This window comes from Barbus barbus, assembly GCF_936440315.1.
Source record: "Barbus barbus genome assembly, chromosome: 13".
In the NCBI taxonomy this organism is placed as follows: Eukaryota; Metazoa; Chordata; class Actinopteri; order Cypriniformes; family Cyprinidae; genus Barbus; species Barbus barbus.
Genome location: NC_136741.1, coordinates 5,450,918 through 5,468,270, shown reverse-complemented (window position 1 = coordinate 5,468,270; position 17,353 = coordinate 5,450,918). Strand labels below are relative to the sequence as shown.

The window sequence follows — 17,353 nt, the reverse complement described above, 5'->3', positions numbered from 1 at the left end:
TCTTCAGAGACTCAGCGCGTGCGGCATGGAACTGAACGAATCATTCAAACTGATTCGCGAACCGATTCACTGGTTTGCCAACTGGTTTGATAAAGCCTTTAAACAGAATCGACTCAAAAGAATGAATCATTCGCGAATGGGCATCGTTCATTGCCCAGAGAAAAGTAGACGGCGCGTTTGGAATAAACCGAAGCATTTTTAACTTGTATTGCATTCAGATACAGTAACAAGAGGAGAGTCGCCCACAGTAACGAAGTAAAAGTACCGTTTTTTCTCTAAAAATATACTTGAGTAAGAGTAAAAGTATCCATTTTAAAATATACTCTAAAAGTATTAGTTACCCAAAAAATGTACTCAAGTAAATGTAACGAAGTAAATGTAACTCGTTACTACCCACCTCTGTATATATATATATAAACAAAAGGTGCTAAAAATTTGACAAATACACAAAGTTACAAAAAACTTGTTAAAAAAAATTAAATGGGAAATATAAAAATAAAAACATCAAAATATTAATAAATATTTACAATAGTATCTCAATGATACAAATAACACTGCTGAATGCATGTTAAAGCTTTATAAAATGCTTGACATGTACCTGCTGATCTTGGAGGAATAAAATAAAATTTTACTTGAAGAATAAAAACTTTTTAAGTACAGTCTCCCCTCGGAAGTTCACTTCCTAGATTTATTACTGGTAATTTTACTATATTACAAAAAAAAAAAAAAACATTCAAGCAATGTTACAACATAAAATGAATAAGAAATATGTATGTGTGTATGTATTGATTCAATTTTTGAACTATTTATTAAGTTATTAGTTAGTTAATTTGCTAATAAAAGTAGAAGCTCTGCACTTTTGTTACTGAATGCTTGTTGACGTCAAATAATATTCCTGACATGAATCTGCTGCTCTTGGAGGAAGTTGGTGTGTGATTCCGGTGGAAGATGAGGTCCTCTCTGGTGGTGTCTGGTGGAGAGAAGGGTCTGCGGGCGCGACTTGGACGAATGAGGCATCTGTTGTGCCAGACTGGGCCTCATGTGGATGTGCAGATGGATGAGGAGCCCGGCGTTTGGCTCAGGAGCTTCCATTTGCTGGACCTTGAGGAACACAGTGAGGTCAGTGCTGATGGTGATTTATTGACAATTACATTTGCATTCATTCATTTAGCATGCTCTTTAATGCAAAGCAGCTTACAAATAAGCTGGATAAAGTATAAGGATCCAGAGCTTGCTAGAATTGAGCATGGACAGAACAACAGTAAAGCAGCAAAGAGCATATCTATCCCTTCTAAACCTCTGATGTATATTAGTTGACTGCAATAAATGAAAAATATTAATTCATGTTAATTCATGCATCCACATTTGTTGAATTCACACTACCGTTCAGACTTTTTTAAACTTTGATTTGATTTATTTTTAAAGAAATTAATACCTTTATTAAGCAAGAACACATTCAATTGATCAAAAGTGACTGAAAGATTTATGATAAACTTGATAAAATGCATCACGGTTTCCACAAAAATATAGCAAGCAGCACATTAATAATACATTTTCAACATTAATAATAATAAGAAATGTTTTTTGAGCAAATCAACATATAAGAAAGATCCCTGAAAGATCATGTGACACTGAAGACTAGAGTAATGGCTGCTGAAAATTTACATTTCAAATTAAATTTATAATAAATTTGCATAGAAAAGTTATTTTAAATTGTAATAATATTTCACAATATTACTGTTTTACTCTATTTTAATCAAATAAATTATTAATTAATTAAAATGTTACTGACCCCAAAAAATCTGAGCATTAATGTGTTTTCATAAATAAAACAAAACCAAAAATAAAATTATGGTTAAGGGGAAAAGCTGGTTTAGGTATCACATCACACCCACATGGTTAACATTGTTTAAATGTTTAAAATGTATCTACTACAATAGGTATTACCTGACAAGAATGTTACTAAGCATGTCAATAATGAGAAATATTTTAACATTGCTGGCATGTAAATTTTTTAAGCTATTCTACCTGGCGTTAACACTTTGTTGCACCAATTTGACGTTTAAGTATTTTAATTTAATTTCTTAATTTATAATGAAGTAAAAGTGATTTTTTTTTGGAGTGTGTGAATGCACACACATCAGTGTGTGACCTCTGTCTTAGTAATGAGTGGTATTGTTAGTGGATATGCTTAAATACTTTGTGGTCTCTCTATAAGAGCTCAGTAGTGTGCGTCATCTATTGTTATGTTGTAGTGTCTCAGTGAGCGTGGGGTGGCCTGCTTGGATGCCATTGCACATTCACAGATCTACGTCACCGAGAACAGAAAGACATTAATTAACTATACCCAGAAACCAACAAACCGCTCATTGTATCATTCAGTGTGTGTGTGTGTATATCGGCTTTGTTTCATACAATTTTCACCATTATTCACTTTATGATCTGCACAGTGGCATCTGAGTCATTTGTACTTTTCTTGGATAAAATGGGCTGCAGTTTTATTTGCCAGTGGATCAATACAATGTGATTTAAACCTTGGCATAAACAATGAAACATCACGATGTAAAACTAATAAAGAAATATTTAAGATTCTGCATTATTTTGCACGATAGGCACTATTTAAAAAAATAAAAAATAAAAATTGACATGGGAATACATTTGGACAAACAATCAGATTTCCTTTACTTCCTTTCATTGTTAAACTGATCATGTAAAAAATGTGTTGCTAAAGGAAAGTATTTCACTTAGTCTGACGGCTTTATATTATATCTAACAAAGAGGAAAAATGTAAATAATCGGTTTGAATGAGTTGTTTGTAAATGCTGTTTTAATTGTATAGCCTACATTTAGTTCAATGTCTAGTCTTGTATTTTGCCCAAATTGTCATACCAGGAACTCCCAGAATCACATGGTAAAATAAAGTAATTCAATCATAATCTTAATATTCAATTTAAAACGAAGTAATGTGGATTACATACTTCCACACATGACATTGTGAATCCTACTATGCCTAAAGCTTAGATTATGAATATTAATTCATAATATATATATATTAATTCATAATCGAAGTCGCTTTGTAAACTTCCAGAGGCAACGTTCCACGCAACGTAATTAATATTCATAAATCAAGCCTTCTAATTAATATTAATGAGCGCGTCCCGTGCGTCATACTAGACGTAATTATCTACGTATAGAGACCAACCCCCTGCAGTTTAAAGCGATTGACAGCTGAAACACAGACATATCATAAAGATAATCATTTTCTGCGGTCACGGATTTCATTTTCCTTTAAAGCATTATTATATATCTGATGACAATAAAGGTAGCACTGTATGAAATGCACAGTAAGTTGACTTTATCGTCACTGGAGCTCTTAATTCGCAAAGTTATGCATTTCCAGCAGCTCTCTAGACATGACAGTCAAGTTTGACACGAGCTGACTAAGGAATATCGTTTTTGAGTCTGGAAATAGAGAGCTGAAAACATGCGAAAATTGGAGCTCACTATGGTAAGTCGCTTATTTTATTAAACTGTTTTATTAAAAAGGACATTCTGTTTAATATTAATTTACAGGCCAGAATGACTACAGGAAAAGTGACTGCAAACGCGTTTTGTTGTAACTTTTACACAGTGTTATTGTTTCTCTTCACTTTAATGCCAGAGAAAATGCAGCATTTCCTGTTTTTTCTTCTCCGGACATCCCAGTACTGTCACAAAAACTCAATGGGTTTACAATAATTTAGACGTGATATTGGCTTTAGGAACGCGTTTAATCATTTGTTGAGCAGAGGTGTTGCTGAGGGGAGGGTGTGGTGCACTTCACTTTTCCCAGTAGAACTGATTTTGTGTTTGTTCTCAGACCCACCTGTAGATTGGAGATATTTACAGTGTCCTGTTTCACAGCTGACCTGTGATAGTTCCCCCAGTCACCCCCTGTGCTTTGTTCCATGGCACAGTTTTAGAGGAGACACAGGGCTTTGGCTTGGAAAGCTCTCTGTTTTGCTTGACTGGAGTTTCTGGGAAGAATGCACTTGTGATTTTCACAGCAGTTGATTTGTTAGAGGAATAGACTGCCCTTGGTTTACTTAGAAGCACAACCATTTCCAAATGTGTGGTTTGCATATTATGCATGTTCTGTGATGTTCATTGAGCTTTTGGCACAGAGCAGTGATTCTTGAGGCTTAGAACAAAACTTGACAGCTTACATATTTTACATGTCACACTTGTATACAATACAGCAGCATATTTTCTGGTGTTGCTATACTGGTCCCACTTTAAATAAGGGAAATTATCTGAATAAATAAATAAAATACATTTATGCGATGAAGACATGATGGTTGACATAGTTGTAAATCCTGCCATAAATGATTAAATTATATATAAAAATTTGATAACTATGTCCTATATGTGAGATTTACGGTCTAATTTTTAATATTCACCTTTTTGTCATATTAGAAGTGTTTCTTTTAATTTATTCAAAATTAAACTACATTTAGTTTTCTTAGTTAACATAAGTTAATATACACTATCGTTCAAAAGTTTGGGGTCAGTAAGTTATGTTCAAAGGATCAAGAATACAGTAAAACAGTAATATTGTGAAATATTATTACAATTTAAAACAGCTGCTGTATATTCAAATACTGTATATTATGAATTGTAATTTGTTTCTGTGGTGGTAAAGCTGAATTTATCAGCCATTTCATCATACATTTTTAGTAATCTTTCAGAAATCATTCTAATATGCTGATTAAGTGCTAAAAGAAACTTTTCTTATTATCAATGTTGAAAATGTGCTGCTTTATGTATTTTTTTAGAGCTGTGATACTTCTTTCATGGTTCTTTGAATACAAAGTTCAAAAGGACAACATTTATTAGAAACAAATCACTGTCACCTTTTGATCATTGTAATGCCTCCTTGCTCAAAATGATTAATTTCTTATTTAAGAAACTGACCTCAAGCTTCTGAATGTTGTAGTGTATGTATATATATATATATATATATATATATATATACATACAGTGTTGGGGGTAATGCATTACAAGTATCGCGAGTTACATAATCGGATTACTTTTTAAAAGTAAATAGTAAAGTAACGCATTACTTTTTAATTTAGAAGGAAATATCTAAGTTACTTTTTCAAATAAGTAACACCAGTTTCTTTGTTTCCCATGTATTGACTGACAGCTCTTGTGTTGCCATGTTGAGAGAAATCGGGAGTACGAGCAGAGAAATGAATAAAAACAGTCAAATGCAAACTCATTTAATTATTGCCGGTTTGTATAATATTCTGTTAAATAAGACAAATGTCGTTTATGTATTTAATCCCATTTTATTAACCAGTGTCTTTGCTACTGACCTTCGATGATCCAATTCAACCATACTAGGCAAAAATGACACATTTGTGTTTCATTTTTGTTTTTGCTGAATAGTGTATAACTTTCTTCTCCTGCGTCATATTCTTCATGCGATTTGTTTGAGCGGCGCCACTACTGTACAGACGTGAATTTATGTGAAATAACTTTCCCTAAAACTGTATATGAACAGTTTATTTGCAAAAACAGATAACTCCGGTTTTTGTAATTTTCAAAAATCATGTTTTATTGTGTTTTGTGTTAGTTAGCTGTTTTTTTTAGTTATTTTTATTATATATATATATAATTATTATTATTTATTTTTCTTCATGATGATTTAAACTATGTTCTGAGGATAGGGGATTTTATAGCTAATACAATTTTATTTTATTTTTTTAATCAAATAAATGTGGTGTTAAAACATTCTAGTCAAAATCCATGATTAATTTCAGTGTAGGCATTTTTTTTAACTAATGGCATATAAATTGCTGGACATCTTGTCTCAAGAATCAGTGACAGATGACACCATTATGCTAATATGTCCTCAAGCCAGTTGTTATGAGCTCATCTAATATTGGTGACATCTGAATTAGTCAACAACAACAGCCGTGTTTTGCCTGGAAGAGAAAACACTCCAGTGTGTTACACAGTCTGCCTTTGTTTAAAATCATCAGGGGGGTTTTTTATTCGCCCACAGCTGTTATTCATTGTGTGGTATGGTATTTTCTACGCAAATAATCATGGCTTCATTTACCACCGAAGAGGATTTTTGTAAAGAAAGTATTGAGTATTTTTGGTGTCAGCTAGTTATGGTTTGCCACCATGAAATACGTTAAATGATTTCTCTTCTTTCCTTAAAATGAAAATGCCCTTCTTGTGTGGGCATCATTAAACAGTTGTTATTATTTTTAATACTGTAAAAATGCTTGGTGTATTTGCTTATAACATGATCTGAACTCTATTGTACATGATTTTGTTGAAAAAGCATCTACTAAGAAAGAAAATGTAATGTACAGTGTATTGTCTTAGGCTAGTGAAGATAAAATGTGTTCACTCCTCCTGACTTATAATTTGGATAACAATTTGCCTGTATTTTCCAAAGAGCTCCTGTTTTGTATATATCTTCCTGGACAGGTGAAATTTTAGGTCCGTGTGTAGCACCTTTTTTTTTTTTTTTTTAAATAAGTGCTGTAGTATTAGGACTGCAAAATAGAATCTTTTTGATGACACTGTGTTTGTTTAATATCGTTGCAGTGGGCATCATATCAAGCTTAATGATAGGTTCAAGGTGTATAGTCTGATGATCTGTTTGTGCAGGACCCGGTACAGGAGTGGGGAGAAGAGGTGGAAGATGGGGCCATTTATGGCATCACTCTTCACAGAGAACCCATCCAACCCCCACCTGATGCCACTGAGAACTCTTCTGCCTTCGGCTTCATGCAGTACCGCACACAGAAGGTCCGCAGGCTTAAAGCAGCCACTCTGGAGCGTCTTGTCACAGAATTGGTGAACCCGGAGTGCCCTGACCCAGACTACATGCAAATCTTCCTCTCCACCTACAGAGCCTTTACCTGCACACATGCTCTCATAGAACTCCTGTTTCAAAGGTGAGCATAAATGCTCATTTAAAGAGTTTAATTGCTGTCTCAAAGGGTTATAGGGACATTAATCTAACATTTACATTACTGTTCAAACGTTTGGCGTCGGTATGATTTTTTTTAAAGAAACTAATACTTGTATTCAGACTCATAAAATTGATCAAAAGTGTCAGTAAAGACATTAAGACATTTATAATGTTACAAAAGATTTCTAGTTAATAAATGCTGTTATTATGAATTTTCGGTTCATCAGAGAATCATGAAAAAAATGTCATGTTTCCACAAAGATAATAAGCACCAAATCAGCATATCGTTGTATCATATGACACTAAAGTCTGGAGAAATGATGCTGAAAAATCAGCTTTGCACTAAAGGAATAAATCACATTTTAAAATATATTCACATAGAAAACCTTGTTTTTATCTTTTAATAATATTTCACAATAGGACGATTTTTACTGTATTTTTGATCAAATAAATGCAGCCCTGGTGAGTCTAAAGCACATTTTCATAAACATTTGACTTTCGTAAACATTTGACATTTGACCTTTTTTAAATTTTATATATAGGGATAGTCTACTCAAACAATAATACATTTTTTCATGTGAAATGTTTAAGCTTTTGTTTTCTGTACAGTAAAAGTCAACAGCAGTTATAGGGCTGTCATGCTCCAATAAGAACCATAAAAGTATTCCACATTTGTTCCATCAAAAACTATATAATTCTAGGAGGAATTAACCAAAATTTAGGTCCCATGTTGCTTTATATAAAGACTGTAGCTAGTCATGTTTTTATTGTGCATCAGTGACAGTTATAACTCTTACGGGCCGTTTCCAAAATCTGAATGAACCTCCGAATTTAATGATTCCATAACATTCCAACATACCTTTATCTGGTGATATACCACAAACCTGTACCTGTTGGTAGAAGGAATAAAAATGTAAAATTTGTAATGTCTTCGCACATTAGACATGACGTTATGTGCATTGCAGGCCTGTCAGTTTCCTTTGGAGGTACCTTCATACGGTCATTGACTGACTTCCGTTTCAGACACAACCGTCCCTCATGTATTTATATATGAGGGAATTTACACAGCATACATTCCACAAGGCTCAGTGACTGTGAATAATCAAAGGAGCCCAAATTTCTAAATTCAGTATGAGGCAGAGTATTTCCCAGAGACACCTTTGATTACTGTGGAATGACAGTCCATTATCACACCACACAAATCAATGACGCAGTGGAATGGAGGAGGACACCTCACATTGTAAAACAGGTTTCACGTCAGAGGTGTATTTGTTGATCCGTGAGAGTCCTTTGTGTTTTGTTGAAACCTAAATAAAGGTAATAGACCTTGAAAGAGCACTTGTGACACATTTTTGTCAAATTGTTTGTGTTCATAATCCTAAACCTTCTTTTGAAGAGTTTTAGGAATGTTTTGAATATTAACTTTAGACTTACTTATTTGTCTCTGTAGGGAGGACATGGTCACCAGTCTGGACAACAGTGTCTGCGTTAGAAGGTGAGTTGAATCCACGTGTTTAGGAATGTCCTGGAATATTTGATTCTGACTTATCAGTTGTTATATTCTGTGGTCAATGTTGTTTAATAATGAACTTTAAATTGAAACTGGTTGTCCAGTGCAATCATTATGTATTATTAGTAAAGTGAAATTGGTTATTCATCTCGATTATTCATTGTAATTCCCAGAGCTTTGTTAATTAGTCTGAAAGAATGCTGACAAAGAGAGTGTGTGTGTGTGTGTGTGTGTGTGTGTGTGTGTGTGTGTGTGCAGTTCTCTACCTCATCTGATCCGGCTGTGGTTAGACGAGTACCAAGAGGACCTTCGGGACTCTCCAGGTCACCAGGCTCTTCATCTGCTCTGTGTTCATCTGCGTCATCGCCTCTGTTTCAGACGTCTGGTTTATCAGGCTGATGCACTTCTCAGAAAATTTCAGACGGAAGGCAAGTCTTGAAATATGGCTAATTTAGCTTTTATGTGCACACACCAAAAAAAATCAACGCTAAATAACTTATGACTCAACAGACAAGCACACAGATACATCAGCAGAAACCAGCACAGCTGCTGTAGAGAATCAGGCAACTGAAAACACCACGGACAGAAAGGACATAGAAGAGACGGGGGATGCACTGTCCTTCCCTGCACGAGACATTGCTGAGCAGCTCACGCTATTAGATGCTGTAGGTGTCAAGGTTTACATACTGAAGCTAGTTTTTATATAAGGCCTACTTTTATTCATCTGCTTATGTTTCTTCATCAGGAGCTCTTTGTCAAAGTGGTTCCATTTCACTGTCTTGGCTGCATTTGGTCTCAAAGAGACAAGAAAGAGAATCGGAGTCTAGCGCCCACGGTCCGTGCCACTATTGCCCAGTTCAATGCTGTCACTAACTGCGTTATCACCTCTCTGCTGTGCCCTCCTTCCACATCCCCTCCCGGTTCCCCATCCTGCACTCGCAGCGGCCCTACACACAGGGCAAAGATTATTGAGGAGTGGATCTCTGTGGCTCAGGTGCGTATAAGGCCTGAAACAAACTAGGCTAGTACATGAATGCAAATTTGATTCTCAGATGGAAGCACGCGTTGCACTTGTGCAGTTCTCAGCACGGCCACAAGGATATAATAGACATTATGAGGAAACACTCTGCAAAATGTTGCTCTGAAAACTTGAGCAAACAAATTGGCTGAACAAGTTAAGCTGTTCACATGTTTAAGTCTAACTAATTCATAATTTGTAATGATACAGACATTTAAAGATATCATTACTCTGTGCTGGGACATATTTGATCCAAAAAGGGTAAAAGCCTAAGAGTTATATATTTTTTGTATTATTTTAAGCTGATTTGTTCTTTTTATTATCATTTATGTTACAGGAGTGCCATCAGTTGAGAAACTTCTCCTCTCTAAGAGCCATCTTATCCGCTCTTCAGTCTAATGCTGTTTACAGGCTAAAGAAAACTTGGGCGGCAATCAGCAGGTCTTCTGATCCTAACATGAATAGTTGCTAATGTAGTGCAATGTTAAGTGCACTTATTCAATTTGCACAACACATGGTATTTCATTTAAATGGATAAATTGTGTCATTTCAGGGAGAGTATGGCTGCCTTCGATCACCTCTGCAACACATTTCCTGATGAGAACTGTGTGCTGGTCAATCGAGATATTCTTGTAGAGGTAAGTTTCACAGATTTGCCTGTTTTAAACCTGTTGTCTAATCTAAATTTGTGCACGTACACTTTTATTCAAACGTTTAGGGGCAGTAAAATCTTTTAATGTTTTTGAAAGAAGTCTCTTATGCTCACCAAGGCTGCATATATTTGATCAAAAATACAGTAAAATAGTAACATTGTAAAATATAATTACAATTTAAAATGCTGTCTGTTTGAATAGATTTAAAAGGTAATTTGGTAAATCTTATTAAATGGATTCTTTGATTAACAAAGTTCAAAAGAAAAGCATTTATCTGAAACATTTGAACTTAATAACATTATAAATATTTTTACTGTCACGTTTGATCAATTTAAGACCCCTTGCTAAATAAAAATACACATTTCATTAAAAAAAAAAAACTTCCAATCATTATTTGGCCTACAGTGTGCTAACAGATCCCCCTAATGGTTTAACATCATGTGTAAGAGCTGATAGCAGTGTTGAATCTTTGATAAGACAATGACATCATCTCATCCCATAGCTGTTTTATGCCCTTTTTACTATCTTTAAAGATGCTACCAGGCAACATTCAATATTTTCCACACCGTATTTCACTCTAGCTTGCATGCAAAGAGTAAATCAGTAGAGCTAAATGAAGATGAGGTTAAAACTTGCAGAGTCATCTTGTTGGCAAAGAAACCATTATGGAGGCACAGCATCCCATAATATTCTGCAGTGTTCATTGTATAACAACAAAACATTCATTGTTGTCTGTGCTGGCTTTTAATAGGCTATCCCACTCCTCTTTGACCTCAATCTTTATCATGCTCTGTTAAGTAATTGTACTTATCTTGAATTGTGGCATTTCTTTGGGTGTGGAAGATTGATTTAGAATGTTTTCTAAAGTGATTTATGTAAATGTTTCTCTAGGGCAGTTGTTTCAGTGTCTCTAGTGCTTGTTTTTAATCATATGCTTATCTAAATCAGTTTCACTGTTTGCGTTTCAATATGCCAAATGTCCTGTTATCTAGTATTTGTGATTGATTTAGGAAGGAAACCAGGCAGCTGATGTAGACACTCGCACCGCTCCAAAGTCTCCCAGACTCAGTCCTGAATCTAAGCACATGGTAAGAATCACTAGTATTTTTCATAAAAACAAGGCCCTGCTGAAAGTAGTACATTTGTCTTATTTAAGGCCATTGGTATAAGTTGCTGTTAAAAATATTATAAATCTGTTGTTTCTGGGAAATAACTACTCTTTTTGGGAAGTATGTATCTGCACCGGCTCATTTACTGGCTGCTCTAGTTTGACTCAAGTAATTTCATTTTCAATATGAAAAACTGCCTCAATGTGAATCTGCCAACTCGTTAATTAAAACACCCAAAAGGGTATTACCATAATGCTAGCTGACACAGTATGACAGAGTTGCGAATATCATCAGTAAAGATGCGTCAACAGCATATTCCTCTAACTGAAATATTTATACTCAGCATAAATCACACTTAGCTGTTGGGAAAAGATGTGTGTGCTTAAAAGAGGAAGCTTTTAGTTAAAGCATGTGTGCAGATTTGCTTAAGTAAAAAATACGCTTTTTTCCCCCCCTGAAGTTTGGCTTGGTATGATTTTTTTTTTTTAAGTGACAGTAAACTTGTAATTTATTACCAAAAAATTCTGTTTCAAATAAATGCTATTCCTTTGAGATTTCTGTAATTATAAGAAACAACATTGATAGTAATATGAATAAATTAGAATATTATAATAATTTCTGATGAATCATGTGACACTGAAGACTGGAGTAATGATACTGAAAATTCAACTTTGCGTCACAGGAACAAATTTAAAAATATGTTAAAAAAGAAAACACTTCTTTTAAATTGTAATAACATTTCACAGTATTACTGATTTTACTATAATTTATCAAGTAAATGCAGCCTTGGTGAGCATAAGAGACAAAAGCATTCAAATATCTCGACTGTTACTGTATTTTTGCCTGACAAGGTTGTTTTTCTGGCAGACCCCCTCCAGCGGTGAGGTGCCGTACCTGGGCACTTATCTGACTGTTCTCACCATGTTGGACACAGCACTTAGTGATAATGTAGAGGTGAGAATTTTTTCTGACATTAATTCATATACATATACATAGTTCCAAATTTTTTTATTTTTATGAAAACTATCTTTTTGTGCTCACAGGGGGGTCTTATCAACTTTGAGAAGCGTAGAAAAGTAAGTACAATCATCCTACATATTGTTTCAGTGAAAAGCTAGGTTTTATAACAAATGCTAGTGTCAAGAGTGCTGATGTGCGTTTCTCCATTCCTTTCTGTGTTCAGGAGTTTGAGATTCTGTCTCAAATCAAGCAGCTGCAGGCATCATGTGCTCACTACAAACTCCAATCACATCCTCAAATAATTTCCTGGATCAACAGCGGCATACCTCTTTCTGATCAGAAGAGGTGAGGCACCTCATGCACATTTTGATGATTATATTCAGTTTCCTACTAAGAATGTTGGTTGAGATTAAATGACTTTGAATTCAAGGCAGTAGTACTTTCTGTACTTCAGAAGATCAGCATCTCAGATATTGAGATACCAACTGTTAGTCTTTTTTGTTCTCATTAGCTATGAGTTGTCAAGAGAACTGGAGCCACCAGTTGACCCTTGTCCCAGCTCTCCCAACCCCTGGGGCCACCGGCTCATCACCAAGAAACTGACCTCGTGAGTGTTGTTTTAAGATGCAGTTTCGACTCATTTTGTGAAACCAGACTATTCTAAAAGAAAAAAAAAAGACATTTTGCCAACTTGTGTTTCTGTGACACATGTTTCTTTTCTGCTCACTACAGGTTGCTGTCTGGCAGTGAGAACTTCTCAAAAAAGACTTTTGCTGATCAGATCAGTGTTTCATCGTCTGGCTCCAGTGGCTCAGAGATGGAAGATCTCAGCAGCCCCAACCTCTCACCACTTAGATACAAAGTACAGGTAACAAACCTGCTGACCAGAGCTGCAGACTTTTGTTATTTACTACCTTATACTCTATAGATCCTACAATATTTTGTTCTTTTAATACAAGTGTAGGCTGTCAGTCGTCAGATTAAAATATTTATTCAAATTAATTATGATGTGCTGAATCCATCAGTTGAACATAATGACCTATATTTGCTGAGGAAGTGTACACCAGTGTTATTTTTGACTAAAACTGTTAAAATAGTTTGTACTCATTGAAATAAAGCTGAAATAAAAATAAATTTTTGATGATTAATTTTTTTTTGTACGTAAAAATGTGTACGTTTTTGTACTAAAGTAGTACTTAAACTGAAATAAAGCTAAATAGAAATATTTTAAAATTAATTCAATTAATGAACTGAATTAAATTAAATTAAAATTACTAAAACTTCAAGTATAATTAAAATGAAAACTGAAAATATAAAAATAAAAGTTAATTAAAAATATGAATAAATACTATAATAGTATATAAACAACACTAAAATAACACAGATGTACACATGCGTCAGACAGATGTCTTTAGCTGTTGTGTGACGTCTTGATGTACTTTCAGTGTCTTTCAGTGCATGCGGGTCAGGGGTTTAATTAAATTGTACTTTTTTATTGCATTATTTATTTGTAGTTAAATGTACTGAATCAAAAGGCCTAAATCTGATACGTCTAATATTATCTCAAAACCTATTTTGACTATTCGTTTATACTGAGGTTAGTAAAATCCATTCAGGTATTTGTGACTTTTTTTGTTTCGCCTAAACCTTGCAGTCACAAAGTAGTTCAAGTTAGCACTATCAATACAGAGCTTCAGTGAAGTTGACATAACACAGTGTATTAGATAATACCACCAGCCTGTGATGTTTTACATTCAACACATCATTTACCAAAGTATTTAAGTTATCTTTTACACCTCATATGGTCAGTTGCCACCGAAAAACCTGTGCTGTGCTTCTAACAGACCTGTTACAGATTTATTGGGGTAAATAGTCTTTCTCCATTCCCTCATTCACAGTCTGTATCCTGTCAGGACATCTTAGTAGACACACCCACCTCCTCTCTGACTCCGCCCAGCTCTTTTCGAAGATGCCTACAGGTGGATATGTCTGCCCTGAACCCTGACAGCCCCTCCCCTACTTCATCATCATCATCATCATCTTCATCATCCTCTCCTTCTCTCAAACATCCCATGTACAATAAGCAGGTCGCTGATTCTTGTATTGTCAGAGTCAGTGTGGAATTTGGCAGCAATGGAAACGTTTATAAAAGTATTTTGGTAAGTTGGCTTTATATATGGTGATTTCTGCAGTGTCCATGCTTCTTTTTTATTTATTTATTTGTTTTTTAATTTTACATATTTCTAGTGAAAATAAGTCTGTGGCTTAATGCTTAGTTGTCAACCCCAGCGAATCTAAAGTCTTGAAATCTCTTTATTTTTAGATAACCAGTCAGGACAAGACAGCTCAGGTGATTCAGAGAGCTCTGGAGAAACACAACTTGGAGGAGATGAACTGCCAAGAATTTAGTCTCACACAAGTGCTTTCCAGTGACAAAGGTGAGCTTGTTGATTTTATGTTTGACACTGAAACACTGAAACTCAAAGCTCATTTTACTATTATTTATATACTATCAAAGTATTCATTAATATTTATATTAGCTTTTATTTTTGTTATTTTGCTATTTGTGTGTTTGACATTTAAATATTATTTTTTTACTTCACTTTATTTCATTTAGTTGCAACAATTTTCATGCAATTTTATTTTTATTTTTTTATATTAACATTATATATTAATTCAGCTTTAAAAAAAGGTTTTTCTTTTGTTAATGATAATAACACTCTTTTAGGTATTTAGGTGTAAGCATGATTTTTTTTTTTATGATCATGAAAGACATAAGTTCAGTGTGTCTAAGCTTGTTATGAATAGCATATGCTTTTTTTTAAACTTGTGTATTTAGCACTCGATAAATCTCTTTTTTTTTTTATATCAGAGTTGCTGATCCCAGACAAAGCCAATGTGTTCTATGCCATGTGCACCACTGCCAACTTTGACTTTGTGCTTCGCCAGCGTTACAAAAATCTCAGCAGAGCGCCTGGCTCATCCTGGAGTCCTGGAGCAGTTTCGAGGTCCCGCAAGTAACAGAACCGTCATGACAACCCACAACACGGTGGCATAATACATGAAAACTTTAAAAGTGAACAAAGACTATATAAGACTGTGATGAGCGGGTGACTACTGGATGTCGAAGCTCAGATAAATTTAAAAACAGACTGATGGATGCATCACTGAGCTCTGAAGCACCCTGGAGTCACAAGTTATGACAACATCTCACTCAATAATGTCTCATTGACAAAAAACAAGGAAACTATAGCACAGCTGCCACAACAACAGCTCTGATTTAAAACTAGTTAAAACTGGAGGAAGAATCTACTGACATCTACTGCCAGTTTATTGAGAAGTTTTGCTTTGAAATGGGAGGAAATGGTTTTACTGAGAAACATCTTTTTGTAGAAGGATGACCTACAAATGCCAGCTTTTACGTAGCTAATATTCAGCGATAGATAAAAAGTGAAATGTATATTATATTTAGGTTGTTTTCTAAGTGACATAATAAAAATGTTGATATTTTATTTAGTTTTAATCTAATTTTAATAAAGATCACATTATTTTAATTCCAATATTTTGATGCATTTCAGTTTTAGAGTATTTAATTGAACTTTTATATGTGCTAATTTATCTCTTGTATTGTTTTGTATAGTGCTGTTTCCTTTCAGCTCTTTCTTTTTCATTTTTAGCTGTATTTGTGCAATAATCTCAAACCTATAAGCGGTTTCGTCATGTTTTAAGACTTTTGGCATTTGTGCCTGATCTTTGTCTGAATGAAGGATGCTTGCATTTCTTGATCACTTTTTTTTCTGAAGTTGAATGTTCATGTTTTTCTAGAAGTGTCAAATGAAGTAACTCATCCATATTGGATATCTTGTGACTTTCTGAGCAAATGCGATTCGGAGAACTGTAGAGCTCTGGGTGCACTAGATGAATCTCACCGACTGTGTATGTGTTTTGTGAAAGTCAAAGTAAGTTAGTTGCTGAGGTATGTGAAATGTAAGTGCTTTGTGTGTGAAATGGTTTGCTGCTAAATAGTGGTGCAGGTATAGTGTTTCTTGGAAACTACAGCAAGTGTTTTTGCCAAATGGAAGGGGGCCTGAATCAGCATTAAAAAGCACACTTTTGCTGTTTGCACAGAAAGCCACAATTCCGGACTGAAATGTGTGTCTGTCTTTGTGTCATTAAAAAGTTAATTTGGCACTCAGTGTTGTCTATTTTGCATTCTTTGATTTAAAATAATACATCACTTTTTGATTTGTTTAAAATATGATCCCATTGTGGTTTATATTTGTGGTCATGTTTATCTTTTTAAACTACATTTCAGAAGTTCTAGTTGCTATATTTATTTAAAATGTATGTTTTAAATAGAAATATGGTCTTTAAATATATCTAATGCCATCGTTACACTGATTAAATGTTAAATTGATCTTAAATACTAAAGTCTAAAACGACAAATAGCCTATCAATTTATAAAAAAATTATGAATTGGCCTAGAAAAATAAATATATACGTCTGTCATGACTGGAAAAGAATAGCGCTATTCTGATGCTGAATTTAATTAACACAGAAGCAAAGCAGCACCAGAGCAGCCTTTGATTCCACTTTAGTGGCTAATATTTGGACGTTACTTAGTACATTCTTGTCCAATAGTACACAGTCGTCGTTTTAAGGTGCTGTCTGTTGGTAGCGCAGGATGGACCTGTTCCAACTGTTTGATTACAGTTGTTTTTAAGCACTTTACAACTATATGTCGAGGGAATTAATTTCTATATGTACAGTGGGTACGGAAAGTATTCAGACCCCCTTAAATTTTTCACTCTGTTATATTGCAGCCATTTGCTAAAATCATTTAATTTTTTTTTTCCTCATTAATGTACACCCAGCACCCCATATTGACAGAAAAACACAGAATTGTTGACATTTTTGAAGATTTATTAAAAAAAGAAAAACTGAAATATCACATGGTCCTAAGTATTCAGACCCTTTGCTGTGACACTCATATATTTAACTCAGGTGCTGTCCATTTCTTCGGATCATCCTTGAGATGGTTCTACACCTTCATATACTGACTGGACTTGATTAGGAAAGCCACACACCTGTCTATATAAGACCTTACAGCTCACAGTGCATGTCAGA

At 34.5% G+C, this 17,353-nt stretch overlaps 1 protein-coding gene across 1 annotated transcript; it reads left to right on the top strand.

Moving 5' to 3' along the window:
* Nucleotides 1-3,209: 3,209 nt before the first annotated feature.
* On the top strand, nucleotides 3,210-16,420 carry LOC306879361 (ral guanine nucleotide dissociation stimulator-like 1). The gene is made up of 17 exons (XM_079432224.1): nucleotides 3,210-3,508; nucleotides 6,670-6,959; nucleotides 8,427-8,471; nucleotides 8,745-8,914; nucleotides 8,997-9,151; nucleotides 9,232-9,480; nucleotides 9,842-9,945; nucleotides 10,058-10,142; nucleotides 11,168-11,245; nucleotides 12,134-12,220; nucleotides 12,310-12,342; nucleotides 12,450-12,571; nucleotides 12,738-12,833; nucleotides 12,959-13,094; nucleotides 14,125-14,385; nucleotides 14,550-14,664; nucleotides 15,099-16,420. Exons 1-17 carry the CDS (start codon nucleotides 3,485-3,487, stop codon nucleotides 15,245-15,247), a joined length of 2,199 nt encoding a protein of 732 aa, XP_079288350.1. The 5' UTR covers nucleotides 3,210-3,484; the 3' UTR covers nucleotides 15,248-16,420.
* The last annotated feature ends 933 nt before the right edge of the window (nucleotides 16,421-17,353 follow it).